The sequence below is a fragment of the Rutilus rutilus genome (assembly GCF_951802725.1).
Source record: "Rutilus rutilus genome assembly, chromosome: 7".
NCBI lineage: Eukaryota > Metazoa > Chordata > Actinopteri > Cypriniformes > Leuciscidae > Rutilus > Rutilus rutilus.
This window is the reverse complement of record NC_140221.1, coordinates 38,705,798-38,723,456: the sequence shown is the minus strand read 5'-3', so window position 1 is coordinate 38,723,456 and position 17,659 is coordinate 38,705,798. Positions and strand designations below refer to the sequence as shown.

The window sequence follows — 17,659 nt, the reverse complement described above, 5'->3', positions numbered from 1 at the left end:
TAAGTCCGCGAGGGGGCGCTGTGGGGTCCAATCATTCATCATGACGCATCAAGCTCCGCCCACTTCGTATACTCCGATTTGTAACCGCATTCTTTGTATTTCGATTTCGATTTCTGTACTTCATATCTTCGCCTCAGCCGTTATGAAAAGATGTGTGCTCGCCACCCAGTGGTAAACTGTATTTTTTTTTGGGTGCTTTATCATGAGCTATATGATAATTTACACTCATAATAGTTACATTAGAAATTACATGACATTTTACTGTCCTCAAAGAAAATGTCAATCCTTGTTTTCTACCTAACTTACTTGTCAATCCTTTCTATCTATCTATAAACAAGGATATATATATATGTATATGTGTATATAAACTACATTTTTGTCAAGAAAAATAAAGTAGTTTTAATCAACTGCTAAATTATGAACTGTGAACTGCAGAAACGTCAAAATGTAACAATGGGGATAGATAGATAGATAGATAGATAGATAGATAGATAGATAGATAGATAGATAGATAGATAGATAGATAGATAGATGGGGTAAAAAAAAAAAATTGTCTAATAAAAAAGTCAATACAAATTTAAATATAGTCACCAATTATACAATTTTGTGAAGTGAAATCCCTTTGAACACAAATTCTTTTTTCTCTCTCTGTTACTGAGGTATACTTATATAATGTGTTACTGCTATTATTACTAGCTAATTTAGATGCATTGTGTTTATGTTTTTCCTCCTTTGTAAATCTTTTTTTTAATGACGGCTTCTGCTTAATGAATGAATGAATGTAAATAAGGAACAAACACGTTGATTCTTTGTTTCCAAGGGAACTTCGATGAAGACGGCGAACTTCCGGCGTGACTTCAGTTGCTGCAGCTTCACGCTCAGAGTGATGAGAGAGAGAGAGAGAGACAGACATGGAGTTTAACTGAGCAACAAAGTAACGGATGAGCCGCAGCTCTTAAACGGCCGGCCGGGAGGGTGGACGCTGGAAACGATTCTCCTCGGAAGCACAGAAGGAGATCGCGGGTTGTAAACGGCGGTTTTATACTTGATCAGCGTGAAGATGAAGCTCCTGAAGCCGAGTTGGGTCAATCACAATGGTGAGAGCAGCAGCCCGACTGTGTGTTTGTGCAAGAATCCGGGGCTTCAACTTGAGCTTTTGTTATGTAGAGACGGATCGGGTCTCTTCTCCAGTGCTGTGATTGCGCTCGGATTCTTTTCTGCTCATTTTAGCGCGATTAGAATCATAGTAATCGGCTGTTTTTTTGTTTTGTATAGCTTGGCTGGTTTTTAAGAAGCCACCCATGAATATATGATGTGCACACCACCCATTTTGAAGTTGCAAAAGACAGGCAGGTAGACATATGACATGGGTCGATCAAGCTGGAGCTGATGGCTGTTATTAAGAATCATTTATGTAATTTAAGACGAGGCGATCTGGTCATAATTAACAGATTAAATCAACCGTGTGACATTGTTTGTATCTGTTATATGTTAATGTGGCCATATTTGTATTTGAATCTTCTTTGAACTGTAAGTATTGTATACAGTGCATTTGTTGTACTATCATTGAATATTTTTGGACTGTTTGGCCATGTTAGACAAGTATTTTCAAACTGCATTTGTGGTCTAAGAGTGTTTTCGTTTACAGGTAAACCAATATTCTCAGTTGATATCCATCCAGATGGAACCAAGTTTGCTACAGGTGGCCAAGGTGAAAAATCAAACCCACTTACATATATTTTCCTGTAATCGTTTGGCTAACTATAGTATAGCTTTCAGATTAATCTCTTTTTTGTTTAGTTTTTTTGTAAAAGGTAGTTTAATTTCAGTCCTAATTTAGTAGTTTGTCATCAGGAACTAATATTTTCTTTGTTCGCTAAAAGGTGAGGACTCTGGGAAAGTGGTCATCTGGAATATGGCCCCGGTTCTTCGAGAAGAGGACGAGAAGAACGAAAATATTCCCAAATTGCTTTGTCAGATGGACAATCACTTAGGTATTAGGCCTACCTGTTTATCTCAATTTTAAAGATTAAAATATTATGAAGTACTGGTTAATAAAGAACATTTGTGGATTGTTGTTCTCTTGATACTTCATTTTGCTGCATTTAGACCACATATTTTGCTCCCAACATTCAAAAGAAAAATTCAGAGACTGTCTAGAATATATATTATCACTTAAATGTATTGTAAACTCCTGTGGATATGAACTGCACTGACAGAATGTGAGACAGAATGTGTGACGCTGATGAATATTCTGTATCTAATCAAATGTTTTATGTAACTTTGTGCATTTCAGCATGTGTGAATTGCGTGCGCTGGTCTAATAATGGCTTATACTTGGCGTCAGGAGGAGACGACAAACTGGTCATGGTGTGGAAGAGAGCGGCGTGAGTAAAACTGACTTTTTTCCCAACTTTAAAAAAAGTTCACATTGATCACAATTATATAACAATTAAAGGTGCAGTAAACGATTTTGAAATCAACCCAAACAAACACATCCCTCCCTTCATTGCTCCACCCCAAAATGCACAAGCACGTGATGTAAGAGTGGATGCCTCTGCCATAGCTGTAGTTGAGCAAAAATAATGCTTTGCGAAAAGTAAAGCGAAGACAACGAATGAACAACAAGGAAGAACAAAAAAATGACCTTACAGCACACAAGAGTACATACATGCAAGAGTTGGTTGTTAGTCGCCAGTAGCACATCAGCTCAAGACAAACAGTGACACTCAAAACAGTCCTGTGACTATAGCTAACATTACAACAGCAGTATATCTTGCTTCTGTGAAACATTGCAAAATCAATGTTACTCACGTATGGAGCAGAAACAACACAAACTCAGAGTCTGTTTTCAGGCCTTCCCACTAAGGTCTCTCGAGCGCTGGAACGCTTTTCTAATATCCTAAAGCTCTTACCTGATCATAACCCTTCTTTTTCCTGTAATATTCCTCTGACCTTTTCTCTTTTGTAATGTCTCTCAGCCATCTCTCTCTCTACAGTCTTTCTTCAAATCTCTCTCTTGCTCACTCTCTCTCCGCTCCCATCATGAGTGGACATCGCTCACTGCACCTTTAAAGAAAAAGAATTAGTAAAACATTTAGTTTAATGATTAGTTCCAACATTTCAAATTTTTTTTACATTAACTTTTTGAAGTATAATAATATTTAAAATGTATCTGAATTTGAACATTTAAAAATAAATAAGGATGTGATGCTAAAAATGCACTGTTTATTTCCCTACTTTTGAACGCAGATTGTTGTCTTTTGTTTTTAAAACACAAACAGATGCCACAAATGCATCCACGCACAGACCTTTGAGGCATTTTGTGTTATTTCTTTTGTTGAACAGTTTCATAGGTCCAAGCACGGTGTTTGGATCCAGCAGTAAACTGGCTAATGTGGAACAGTGGAGGTGCGTCATGATTCTGAGGAGCCACACGGGAGGTGAGGAGAAAAACGCTGCCCATGTGATTGCTGGATATTGTCCTCAGTTTTGGCATTGTGTGAAGCACATGTGGTGTTTTCTCTAAATCTGATTCAGATGTAATGGATGTTGCCTGGTCACCTCATGATGTCTGGCTCGCGTCCTGCAGTGTGGATAATACCATCGTTATATGGAACGCTCGAAAATTTCCAGGTGAAAAGTGAATTTAGATCTTAGAAAAAGTCTAGTGTCATTTGTTTGCAGATGCCGCTTGGTTTGATATGTTTCTAATGCAAAGACATTAAAGGGTTAGATTACAAAAAATTAAAATTCTGTCATTAATTACACACTCTCATGTCGTTTCAAACCCAAAAGACTTTTATTCATCTTCGAAACACAAATGAAGATATTTTCAATTAAATCTGAGAGATTTCTGTCCCTCCACAGAAAGTCTATACATCCAAATCGCTGACGCTTCAAAACGTTCATAAAGAGTTTGTAAAATAAATTCATATGAATCAAGCAGTTTAATATAAGCCTTCTAAAGAGACACGATCGCTCGCTTTATATGATGAACAGATTTCATTTAGATACATGGAGCACTTAAATATAGTAAAAAGAAGCTCGACTTGCTTGACGTGCAGAAACAACATTGTTTCTTGCGGAAACTCAAATGTGCTGGCGTGATATGCAAGAATGAATTTCATTGGTTCTCGCATGTTAAGCAAACATGCTTTTGTTTACCAAATTTGAGTGCTCTATGTATGATCAATATTTGTTTACATGTGAATAAAAGCCTAAATTAAATCAGTTCATCATATAAGTGATCGTGTCTCTTCATAAGACTTGGATTAAACCACTCAATACATATGGATTTATTTTATAATCTCTTCATGAGCGTTCTGAAGTGTTTGGGGGAATATACTTTCAATGGAGGGACAGAAATCTTTAAGATACATTAAAAATATCTTCATTTGTGTTTTGAAGATGAATGAAAGTCTAATAGGTATGGAACAAAATGAAGGTGAGTAATTGATGAAAGAATGTTTGGGTGAACTAACCTTTTAAGTGTGGCTTAAGTGCCTACATACTGTTATGGCTACTCTAATAACATCTAGAAAATGTTGGCTTCTGTATCAATAAATTCAGTTCTGAATCAAAGCATCAAAGACTGCATTTTTGAATTTGCTTTTGTATGTGTATGCCACAGAGATTGTGATGACTTTAAAGGGACACACTGGGCTGGTGAAAGGCCTGACGTGGGACCCCGTTGGAAAGTACATCGCCTCTCAGGCAGATGACCATAGCCTGAAGGTCTGGAGGACTATGGACTGGCAGCTGGAGACAAACATCACCAAACCGTTTAGTGAAGTAAGACTAAACTTCGCTTTGCTTATTTTTTTCTTCCTTAAGTTGTTTACATGCACTTGACCCTGCACTCTCTCTTTTTTCCTTCTCTCTTGCTTTGATTCAGTGTGGCGGCACCACACACGTCCTGAGGTTGAGCTGGTCTCCAGATGGTCAGTACCTGGTTTCAGCTCACGCTATGAATAATTCTGGACCCACAGCTCAGATCATCGAACGTGACGGCTGGAAAACCAACATGGATTTTGTGGGTCATCGAAAAGCTGTTACTGTGGTGGTTAGTGTCGGCTCAAATCATTCATATTTCACAGAAAATCATGTATTGAAATCTTCATTGTGGTTTTTACTGCAGTAAATGTTATTGAATGGTTTATGAATTCCTCTCCATCTCTCTGCAGAAGTTCAATCCTAAGATCTTTAAGAAAAAACAGAAGAATGGCAGCACACCCAAACCCAGCTGCCCGTACTGCTGTTGTGCTGTGGGTAGTAAGGACCGCTCACTCTCTGTATGGGTATGAGACTTCTCACTTTCACCCCTTATTTTTACCCTTCATCAGCCACACGTTCATGAATAATATTAGAGAATGTTTAATTTGTGAAAAATGAATGGAAACTAATGAAATCTTATAAAGACCTGGAAGAGTCATCAACATTGCCATGTAGAATACACTACCTTTCAAAAGGACTGTTTTTCTTACGCTCACCAAAGCTGCATTCACTTTTGATTAATTGAACAAAAAAAAAAATCTTACTGACCTTAAACAATTGTAGTTATGCTGTGCTCAAAAATATTGCTTAATCAATATAAAACAGACAACTGACACGAGAAAGCAATAAATCACATCTCGTCCATGTTAATGAGTTTTTGTCCTAACCAGCTGCAACCATGACAATGCATTTTGTCAGTCCCGCTGGACTGTGGAGTGGCTCCCGCAGTGAAACCTCACTTGGCCAAAGCTCCACATAATATGTTCCGATTCATTTTGTTTTTCTTGTTTCACACAGTATTTTGGTTTCAAAAGCCCTATTCGGACGGGATTAACTTTACAAGGGTAGATGGAGTAATGTAATTTTACCACAGAGACATCTGTAATATTAAAGGGGTCATATAATGCCATTTTTTGTACAAGCTAATATGATTCTTTAGGGTCTAAATTAAAAGTTTGTAATATACTTTAATTAAAAATTCTCATTAGTATTGTAAGAAAACACTAATTTTACCTGGTCAAAAACAGCTCTGTTTTCAGCACGCCGTTTAAGTGCATGTGTCTTTAAATGATAATGAGCTTTGCTTACCCCGCCCCTTTGTTCTGTGCGTACACCGTTTGTTAACACAATAACCATAACGCGTTGTTCATTATAAACGTGGGATTATGAATTATATTGAGAACGTCGTACATAGAACACATGCCGTAACGTACCTGAGTGTAAACAACCGCATTCATCGTGAAGCGTGCAGCAAGCGATTTGCAAAGATTAATATAAATATTAATATAAAGGTTAATAAAACGTTACACTCACTTGTTCTGGAGGTGCAGCAGGAACACGAATAGTTGGTACCAATCCTTTTTTCAGGAGCAGCTTCTTAGCAAAACCAGCTTTATACTGACCTCGTTTGTAAAGCAGTCTGGTGTGTGAAATGATTCGCGCAAACATGAAAGCATTGACGTTGATCGTGGGGAATATTCCCTTCGAAAACAAACTCAGCCACTGCGTCTTCAGCGGTTCGGATTTAGGAACATCAAAATGACTGCTGTGTTCCTTATTACACCCAAGAACAGAACACCACAATCGCTTAGACGCCATTCTGCTCATAGACAGTGCTCCAGCGTATCAACAATGACCACGCCGGTCCGCGCGGACTATGATTGAAACGCTGCTGTCAATCAACAATCGTGGGAGGGGCTTGATTTGAGATGGGGGGGGAAACATATAAGATGATTAAAAAAAAAAAACACTGGATGGATTTTTATCATTTTATGATGGTTGTGTACAGGCACTGCCAACACACATTTCAGTACAATCAACTTGTAAAAGTGCATGTACCATTATATGACCCCTTTAATGGCCAATTCGCACGGGATAAGATATCTCAGTAAAACTAGCAGAAGTGGGAGAGGTAACTCGATTTGCGCATCGCTGTCACCCTCATGTCATCATGTGCGTATTACGTTGCTTCCTGATATTACGTGCGCAAACACATAACCTATATTTATATATATATATATAACAGTTATGTCCGGTCGAACGATGTATTAATTAACTTCAGATTGGATTGTGTTGGTAATAGGCACTTACCTAATGCTAAAAGATGTTTCATGCCTCTAACAAGTGCTTTCGATCTTCTTTCTGATCTGAATGGTATGTGGAAAACACTTTTTCAGTTTTGCCAGACTTGTCCCAGCGTCTAGAACACAACTGAATGCTTTTTCAAGCGTCTCCATACTTGAAAAACCACAGGAAACTACATTTAAACACGAAATGACAAAATATTTAAGTACATATTTACAGCGGGTCTATTCGCACGGGATTAGTATTACCTGAGGTAATTTTTCCGGACCTTTTTACTGAAGGTAAAAGTCGCCGAAATCTTTACTGACATTGTCTGTAATGATTACTGAGATGGCACATTCGGACGGGACTAAAATCAGTGAGAAGCTCTGGTAATAATTGCTTTACCCCACCTTTCCATGTTAAACTAGTCCTGTCTGAATAGGGCTAATGAGGACAGAAAAATGTCACATCTTCCCGCAGTGTACGGGTAGGATTTCTGAATGTTAAGATAACGCACCTTGAATCAGTTGTCCTGCTCTTGTTTTTCAGCTCACCTCACTCAAGCGTCCCTTGGTTGTCATCCATGACCTCTTTGATAAATCTATTATGGATATTACGTGGTAAGAAAACTACTTTTCTATTTTCCAAGCTGTGTAAAGCATCGTAGACATTGTTGTGGGATAAAAACTTATATCCACCTAATGATTGCTGATCTTGCATGAGAGTATTGTGTATGGATTGTATCTCTCAGGACACTGAATGGGCTGGGACTTCTGGTGTGCTCCATGGATGGGACAGTGGCCTTCCTGGATTTTTCACAGGATGAACTGGGAGATCCCTTGAATGAAGAGGAAAAGGTAGAGAAAACACACAAACACACCAGTGTTGGAGAAACTACCAAGTTAACTATCAAAAGTAGCTAACATTGCAGTTTTTAAGGCAACAATAACATTTCAATTATAATATTATAAGATTATATTGAAAAAAAGTATTTATTTGGCCCAAAAAAAGTGATATTTATGTTGAACACATCTTGTGTACCCATACCTCATGTTCAGACTGACGGCAGTTGTGGACTTCATAGCAGCTTTCATTGGCCGCCTAGTTGCCGTCTGACTGCCATTTAAAGCAATCAATCACAGTTCGTTTTGTTTCGCGTCATGTTTAGGGGCATGCAAATGTAACGTCGATGTCCCTACAATAACAGTGTGTAAAACTCTTGGAGTCTATGCCGCAAACTTTACATATACATACTTCACATTCATTTGAAAATCCTGAGTTGATCCTGATAAGCGCTCATTGTCACAGTTGTAAACACGATGGCTTTCTTCTTCCACGAGGGGGTTTGGCATCAGGACAGCTTTGTTTCCAGGCAGACCATTAAAGGGGTGGTATAATGCCCTTTTCACAAGATTTCACAAGTCTCTGATGTCCCCAGAGTGTGTATGTGAAGTTTTAGCTCAAAATACCCCACAGATATTTTTATATAGCATGTTAAAATTGACACTTTTTGAGGGTGAGCAAAAACGCACTGTTTTTGTCTGTCCCTTTAAATGCAAATGAGCTGCTGCTCCCAGCACAGGGGTCGGAGCTACAACAGTTTGTGTCCTGAAAATTTCAATGTTTATATTCAAACCGGAGTCAGACAATAATGGAGAGACTCAAGAAGTGACAACATGTAGAATGCAACAAGACATTTCTGAATGGTTAGTTGATGAATGTATGTAGTTTGTGTAGTATCTTCTAGTCATTGATTAGCATATTTTGTCATGATAATCTATAAATTGCATTCACGGGGAGGGGTTTATGTAAATTTTAGGGTTAGTGACTATTGAGACTCCCTCTCCTGGTCACTAACCCGAGAGTCCTTAAAAAAGGATTTCTTTAAAAGCAAATATCTTCCTTTGCTTTGAACTTTGAGCGTTGTAACTTTGCAGATGTTGTTTATGATCAAACAGCAACATTACACACTAACTAAATTAAAAAAGTGAAATCATAATCAACCACCCCTTTAAAGAACGTGGCACACACGTCTCCTGGAAATCCTGTAGAATTCAACCAATCAGATGACAACTTCGAAACTCCTGAAGTGTCGTGGCTGCATTATACCGATCCTAGTTGGGAAAAAATAGCTTGTTATAGCAAAAGCCACATTGTTTTGAAATCAGCTGAGCTACTGTCATGTTACCGAAGAATGTTAATGTCTTAATAGCTTTGATGCTTTTAATTAGTTACTCTTCAACACTGCACGCATGCATGCACAAAAACTAGCAAGTTGTCGGAAAAGACTTGAGTCTCCAAAGTAAGATTTATATTTATATATTTTTTATTTATATATATTTTTTTTTCATGTATATTCTGTATATTTTTTTGTAGAATGCTATTCATCAGAACATCTATGGAAAGAGTCTGGCCATCACGATGGAGTCTCAGCTTGCCAGCACAATCATTGAGAACCCAGAAATGCTCAAGTATCAGCAGGAACGGCAGAGGAACCCGAACCCTAATGGAGCCCAGGGAAGTGGTCCTGAGAACCAGACGCCCAAACTCACCAATGTGCTCAATGGAGAGTCTCTAGAGGACATCAGGAAGGTCAGAAGAAACAATACACACAGCAAATGATTAAAATAGTCCATATACTAAAAAATGATTGGGTAAATAATTTGGTTACTCATTTTTCCAACTCCAGCAATGGCTGACTTGCAAGTTTACTAAGTGTAGTTTTCTGCTCTCTGTCGTATCTTTAAAATCCAAACTATCTAGCATAATTTCTTTGCAGATGCCAATTGGATTGATATTTAGGCTGTGTCCACCAAGGCCAGCATCATTTTTCAATTGTTTTCAATGGTCGCACCACGTAGTTAAAAATGCCAGCAACGTGACGAGGTTCTGAGCATCTATTTCACAAGATTGCTGTTTTTTTCTGGGCATCGAGAGTTGAAAAATTTAGGTTTGGGTTTACAACTTTATCCAGCCGTCCAATCACAGTGGAGGAGGGCGGGACATATACCACACCGACCGTCCTCTCTTTTCTCTCTTTCCCTAACAAAGGGATATCAGATATTAGTAACACTTCCACGGATAGTCCATATAATAGCAGCCAAAGCATTTTAACTGAAAAAACAAAACAAAAACACAGCACTAAGCACTGTCAAGCAACCACAGCTAGCCATTTTCAGAAGAGCGCCTGGCATTTTTAGCTGGCTAAAACACTTTGGTGGACACATGGCCTTGGGTATCTAATTATATATGAAATTCATATAATTTATATGTGGCTTAAGAGTCCAAAAGTGTACAAGTACTTTTTGGGACTACTCTGTGTAAATGAATTAGAATCATACTGCCAGCCTTAATGCACATAATGAGTGGTTTAGAGAGCTTGAATATTTACTCTTTTGTCTCCAAAGAATGTGTTTGCAGGACTTTTTATATGTATACGTATTTTATACAATTATTATACATGAATTAAAATGCCAGCTTTCAAGTCATCGAGTAAATGGTTACAGTGACCGCATTGTATATTTCACTTTGTCTGCTTTAACAAATGGCACGGTTGTTTGGATTGGGCAGAACCTCTTGAAGAAGCAGGTGGAGACCAGAACCGCAGACGGGAGAAGAAGAATCACACCTCTCTGCATCGCACAGCTCGACACGGGGTAACGAACGCGCACTCCAACACGTCTAAAATTATCACTCCCTTATACCACTGCACGCAGTCGGTGGCTGAATCTGTCTTTCTTTTACCCAGGGACTTCTCACCAGCTTTGTTTAACAGCGTGCCGATCTTGCCGGGGTCGTCCGCATCTACCCAGCTCACACCTCAGATCTCTTCGGATTCCAGCACGGCCAACTCACTCGGCCTGCGACCCTCCCACGACCCCACCACCACCTCTCCTAACAAAACTGCGGAAGAAAACAAGGACAGGTGAGTGTATGTGTATGTAATGTAGCGGTCATGTCCTATTCCCCCACTCTCTCGCCCCATACTTTGTAAAAATTTAATTTATTTTATTGTCTCTGGTCTCTCTTTCAGTGCACCTGCACCTGTAAACTCAATCGCTATGAAATCAAATCTGCTGTTGACGTCTGCCTCCAAAATCGAGCCCATGAAAGCACTGGATTCACGATTTACTGAAAGGTCAAAGGCCACGCCAGGGGTCACTAGCATACCCATCACTATAGGCATCACCCCACTTGACAGGTAATAATGTCTCCTTGATAACTGGTGTTTTTCTCCAAACTGAACTTAAAAAACTGAAGTTGTTTTGTGGTTCTATCTTAGGGTTAAAGACAACAGCTCTGCGAAGGAGCTGAAAGTAAAAGATGAAACCAGCAGCGACAGTGAGGACAAAAACATGGTGAAATCACTCTCTATGGTCAAGAGGAAGGTAGAGATGGAGGCAGGAGAGGTGGTAGAGAAGAGGAAGAAGGGAAGGCCAAGGAAAGATGCCAAAATGATGATGCCCATATCACAGGCCATCCCACAGGTGACATTTCCTTTTCTCGAGAGATGTTTGTAAAACTACAGTTTCGAAATCTACTCTTTTATGTTTTATTTTTTTGGGGGTTTGACTGTGAAAACTCTGTAACCGCTAAAGCGCAGCATGCTGTTAGCATAAAGCACTTCTGCTAAAATATTTTTATAGTATATAAGGATAATTTTTTTAACATGCAGTGTATAATATGATTTATATATAAATATATTTATTTACATACAGCATTTTTATACATATTATGCACTACTTTTCAACTGTTTGGGGTCGGTACAAAAAAAAAAAAATCTATTTTTAAAGGTGTCATGCTCACCAAGGCTACATTCATTCATCATAAAAACAGTAAAAAGTTATATTTTAAAATTAAAATAATTTATTCCTGTCATGGCAAGGCTGATATTTCAGCATCATTACACCAGTCTTCAGTGTCTTATTATCCTTCAGTAATGATTCTAATATGCTGATTTGGTGCTCAACAAATACTACTTATTATCAATTATCAACAGTTGTGCTACTTAATATTATTGTTCTTACTTAATATTGAATTTTCAGAGTTCTTTTATGAATAAAGTTCAAAAGAGCAGCATTTATTTGAAATATAAATGTAATCCTTGCTGAATAATTATGAATTAAAAAATGTATATTACTGACCCCAAACTTTTGAACAGTAATGTACAAATGTATGTTCATTTGTATAATTTTTTGTTCCTATTATATATAAAATTATAAGAAAAAATCTACACTAGTAGACAATGACCGTTATAATCTCTACTATTATCTTTTTTGTATAGAAAAGAGACCTACGGGTCTCTTTTGTGAGTGGGCATGGGCATCAAAGATGAATTTTGTTTTCTGATTTCTAATTGGTCTCTTCTCTTGTAGACTCCGGCCTCAGTGGAAAAGGAGCCATCTCGATTAGTAACACCTGTAGTGGTGTTAAAACTTCCTACCCCATCCATACGGAAATCATTCAGCACTCAGGTATGGCACAAGCACTCTCTACAACTAAGATATCAGTCCTGTGTTCACAATTAATGCTCTCAATAGATTATATTGTGTAAACAGGAAGCTCAAGTACTATGTCTGTAATAGTGCTGATGTAATGAAATGCAAGACTCCATGCCTTTGCTGGATGAAAAATAGCTATTAGAGGATTCAAATCAGCTAATAAAGCAAAATTTACCTGCATGTTTAGGTGGGCACAGACTCCATCACATATCTAGAGGTGGAGAACGATGTCTCTGTGGTGTCTGGAGCTCGTCTCAGTCAGCTCAAATGGAGCAGAGAGGGCAGAGAGTGGGACACGCTGCTGCCCAGTCGCATCATCATAGCCACAGGGAGCAGGTGAGTATGTAACGTATTAAAGTGCCCCTATTATGTTTTTTTTCGAATATTCCCTTTCATGCAGTGTTCAGGCATCCAGTAGCCACATAGAGGCTATGTAGCGGGATGGCTTGTGACTCGCTCGTACTCGGTCGTCATATCATTACCAAAACAATAGATTGGCTGTCTTATCTGATTTTACTTTTATTTCAGCTTGACATATTTCAACCAAAGCAATACGGTCAACAGAAAGTTGGCTCCCGCAACTCGCCCCTTCCAAACACAGCATCAAACAATCCGTCAAAGGAAATTCTACGTTACTAGAAAGATGTTTGCATAATGCCCGCCTAAGTTGTACATTGTCCGCCCGCGAACAACCTGTCCAATCTTCAAACACGTCATTTCTCGCATGTGCAGCACCATAAATTAGGAAATATACACATCGTTTTATTGATGGACATACACTTGTTAAAGCTGATGGTGAGGAATTACAGTTGCAACATCTCATAATGTACCTCAAACTGAGTAGCGTATCACTGAGAAATGAGTCCAATGAGGCGTTTGAGAATCGTTGAAAAATTATGTGCAATGTATGAGAAAATTAAAGTGTTTTTTGACCTTTGCATGTAAAACTGTTGTAGGAGACTCCAAAACAAAATCAGAAGCCTTTAAAATAGCTTAATAGGGGCCCTTTAAAACACACTGGTTTACACCTGATTTTGACATTTAAACTAAAACTACCTTCTCTTTCTCTTTTCATAGTGATGTTGTTGCCGTAGCATGCGAGGACCGCACACTTTCTGTCTTCACTGCATGTGGACGGAGACTGATTCCATCCATCATGCTGCCCGCCCCCATGTCAGCACTTCATTGCTCAGGCCACTTCGTCATGGCGCTGACGGCATCAGCCACGCTGTCTGTCTGGTACTGACCCATCCTCTCCAATTCTCAATAGAAAGTCATTTGTTTGTTAAAACTTGGCTCTATTTATAACGACAGCCAGGTTGATTTGTGACTTCTTTTTTTAAAGGTCAGTGATTAAGTAAAATCTGAAAGATCTAGACATGATGTTAAATGGCTGGTATTGTCTTTTTTTTCTGCAGGGATGTTCAGAAACAGACAGCTTTGGTCAAAAATGAATCTCTGAATCCAATCTTATCAGGTGTGATTTTGTTTTCTTTCTTGAATAAGTTAATATGCTCCTCCTTTTTATTTCTTTATGTGGAGCTTATTAATTGCTAAGCTCCACCCTCTTATTTACTGTAGTAAAATGTTCAAAAATAGATTAGATCTTATTATTACATAGGCTGGAAAACATTTTTATCTATCATTTGTTAAATGTGATAAAAAAAGACTGTGTATAAGAGTCAAGGCTAACGCTTTCCACAGTCTACTGAAAAGAAATACCGATCACAGGTGGGAACTTTCATGTAAGTGAACAGAACTATTGTGAGCATTTCTAAACACTCTTCGTTTGGAATAAATGCTTCGTGTTCATAATCATATTCTACAGCAGCATTTTACCATATTTTAGATAAGTTATGTAGAATTGCATTTAAAACTATCAAAATATACTCCTGTTAAAGGTTTTTTTTTTAAAGATTTTAATACTTTATTCAGTTACACATTAAATTGATAAAAAATGACAGTGAATAAATGTTTTTATTTATAAAAATGTTGCATTGCATTTATAAAGATTTCAATTTCAACTTTCTATTCATTGAATTCTGATGAAAAAAAAAAAATTATCACACTTTCCACTAAAATATTAAGCAAGTGTTTATGAAATGTTTCTTGAGCACCATTTCAAGCATATTAGAATGATTGGCAACACTTTAAAATAAGGTTCATTAGTTAATGTATTAACTAACATGAACTAACAATGAGCTATACATTCGTTACAGTATTTATTAATCTTTGTTAATGTTAGTTAATAAAAATACAGCTGTTCATGTTAGTTCACAGTGCATTAACTAATGTTAGCAAATACAACCTTGGATTTTAATAACTTATTAGTAAATGTTGAAATTAATATTAACTAAGATTAATATTTTCCTGAAAAAGTATTGTTCATTCTTAGTTCATGTTAACTAAGGTAGTTAATTAATGAACCTTATTGAAAAGTGTTACCAAATGATTTCTGAAGGATCATGTGACACTGAAGACTGTAATAAGAGTAATTATGCTGAAAATGCAGCTTTGCAGGAATAAATTACAATTTATGTTAAAATAGATGTTATTTTAAATTGTGTAATATTTCACAATATTAGTGTTTTTAATCAAATAAATGCAGCCTTTGCGAGCATTTCTTTCCAAAAACATTTACCTACCACAAACTTTTGAATGGTAGTATAACACAGAAGTGCTGAATTACATGAGAAAAGAGAAAAGGTTTGCCTGTGAAAATGACTTTATCTTAAATCAACTGAAATATTATACCTTATCCTTCTCTCTCTCTCTCCAGGCACAGATGCCACAGTAAGTCAGTCTCTTTTGACCCAGCAAGGAGTAGCTGTGGTGGCGTTGTCAAATGGAAAAACATACTGCTTCAACACATCGCTGGAGACCTGGTGAGTGACACAAACCATGTATTAAGTCAAGTTCCACTAACATGGAACAACCAGAATGCTGTGTTCATGAGTGAATTGTGTTGTGGACTACTGACTAAAATCTTTTTGGGGCCACTATGATTGTTCTGTCTCTGATATTTAGTGTCTTTTCTCTTCATATCTAACAGGAATTTGATCGCAGATAAGCAGGACTCTCTGGTACAGTGTGCGGACTTCCGCAATTGCTTGTCCTCTCAGGATGCTCTGGGATCCATGGGGCCACTGGCCCTCACACAGGGCCGTAATCTGAGGTAATAGTGATTGCTGTGCTCTGCTAATGCTGCTTTCTGATTCTTGTAGAGTAACCGTCTCAGTTTTGTCTCTCTCAGTGCGGGGCGGTTGGCATCTCGCTTGTCGTCGACTCCTCACAACTTGCAGCAGGGAATAACTCTGGCCTTCTTGGAGAACCAGCTCTCCTCTGCCCTTATCCTCCTCTCAGCAAGCGAGTACAGACACTGGCTTCTCATCTACGCACGTTTCCTCGTAAACGAGGGTGAGTGAGAAGGTGGAAAGCTGGTAAAAAAAAAAAAAAAAAAAAAAAAAGACAGTCAAGTCCTTTAGAAATTAAACTGCTGCCCACATTCTGTCTTTGTCATTGAGAAATAACTTGGTGTGTATCTTTGCAGGTTATGAGCAGAGGTTAAGGGAACTATGTCAGGATTTACTGGGACCAGTTCACAAATCCAGCAACAGCTCATGGGAGCCGACAGTTCTGGTATTTTTCTTTTTTCTTTCTTGTACATAAAGAGGAACTATTATGCTTCTTTTTTTCCTTCTTTTTTTTTTTCCTTTTTCAACTTTCTTCAGTGTGCAATGTTGCTGTTTGAGCAAGTAAAAGAATGTCCAAAGGGAGTTCTCTATGCAAGCACTGTTTTTGATCTCCCTGAAACACACCGATTGTAGTCTTGAGTTTACTTCGGGAACGTACACATCACAGTATACTGTATTCCTCATTTAAATAATTTCTGCCCAGGGCATATGCAAAAAAACGGGCGAGGTCTGATTGAGTTGTGTTAGTGGTGTGTTGAAACTTGTGGTTATGGTAAGGACCATGACATTACCAAAACACGCTTGAAGTGGTTGACCAATCACAACGCGCTGGTCCAGCCGTCCAGTCAAAGCACATTGTGCTTTTCAGAAGGAGGGGCTTCATAGAGATCAGAACTAAATAGAGCAATACTGACAGAGAGGGAAGAGAGTTGCTGCAATAATGTAAAATAATGCTTTTTTTGAACATTCAGGCATGTTTACTGAATTCACAAGGCTATCTTCTGTGTCTATTTCAGGGTCTGAGAAAGAGGGATCTGCTGACAGAGGTGCTGCCTGTGATTGGTCAGAATTTGCGGTTCCAGAGACTCTTCACCGAGTACCAGGATCAGCTCGAATTGCTGCGTATCAAATAGCACTTCACCTTTGACCTTTTGATGTTTCACCCCAACCCTCTTCCTAGCCTGTACATGTGCTAACAATCTGCCTTAGCTTTCACTGACAGCACTGTCTATAACGCAGACATGGACACTAATAAAAATGGGCAAAATAATGATGCTTTTTTAAGAATTACTTTGTTAAATGCATTTATTAATTATGTTTGTAAACTTTGTGCCTGTGGTAAGAAAGAGGAAAGGATGGGATAGCTTGCATTTTGGGATAATTTTGATCAAGCACAAAGTTTGCATGGCAGTCATCTTAAAACTGGATGTTTTTACTTCTCAACTTAAAAAGTTGATGGTGGTGAATCAACTCTCCCTCCCTCCCTCCTTTCTTTTGGTCTTTCTCCTTCAGTTACTATTTGTACAGCCACTTGTCATTTATTTGTAAATGTTTGTAAAAGGCAATTTTTTTTCTCCGTTTTCTATAAAATTAAGAAAATGGTAAACCTTCAATTAATAAGGAATAAACAATTTACCAGTTCTAGAATCTGTTACTCTGTTCTTTCTCTCTCTCTCTCTCTCGTATGTAATTTTTGCTTTTGGTGGTTTATTTGCTGGTGGTAAATCAAGACATTTTTATTGGTTCTTATTTAGTACTACATTGTTTTGGGCAGGTGGTGGTAGTAGAGATATGTTTGTTTCTGCAGATTCCAAAATTAACTCCCTAAAATTAAAAATGTAAAAAAAAGAACATGCAACTGGTTTAAGCCGATATAAATATAATCTTAATTCTGCAAATAGA

The 17,659-nt window shown here is 38.0% G+C and overlaps 1 protein-coding gene across 1 annotated transcript; it reads left to right on the top strand.

The window, feature by feature from the left end:
• The first annotated feature begins 853 nt into the window (after nucleotides 1–853).
• Nucleotides 854–17,402, top strand: hira (histone cell cycle regulator a). Its single transcript, XM_084414210.1, has 25 exons — nucleotides 854–1,097; nucleotides 1,649–1,711; nucleotides 1,884–1,994; nucleotides 2,297–2,387; nucleotides 3,349–3,443; nucleotides 3,541–3,636; nucleotides 4,634–4,794; nucleotides 4,898–5,065; nucleotides 5,187–5,300; nucleotides 7,612–7,682; nucleotides 7,814–7,919; nucleotides 9,439–9,654; nucleotides 10,633–10,718; nucleotides 10,811–10,987; nucleotides 11,096–11,263; nucleotides 11,345–11,549; nucleotides 12,438–12,536; nucleotides 12,751–12,899; nucleotides 13,641–13,802; nucleotides 13,982–14,040; nucleotides 15,343–15,448; nucleotides 15,616–15,738; nucleotides 15,817–15,980; nucleotides 16,114–16,202; nucleotides 16,774–17,402. Exons 1-25 carry the CDS (start codon nucleotides 1,061–1,063, stop codon nucleotides 16,888–16,890), a joined length of 3,033 nt encoding a protein of 1,010 aa, XP_084270336.1. The 5' UTR covers nucleotides 854–1,060; the 3' UTR covers nucleotides 16,891–17,402.
• Nucleotides 17,403–17,659: the final 257 nt, after the last annotated feature.

Excerpts from the sequence above, each read along its gene's own strand:
- hira (XM_084414210.1), top strand. The coding sequence starts at position 1,061 with ATGAAGCTCCTGAAGCCGAGTTGGGTCAATCACAATG. Across the intron at positions 10,719-10,810 it reads ATCGCACAGCTCGACACGGG|GGACTTCTCACCAGCTTTGT; the intron begins GTAACGAACGCG and ends TCTTTTACCCAG. Across the intron at positions 12,537-12,750 it reads GGAAATCATTCAGCACTCAG|GTGGGCACAGACTCCATCAC; the intron begins GTATGGCACAAG and ends CTGCATGTTTAG.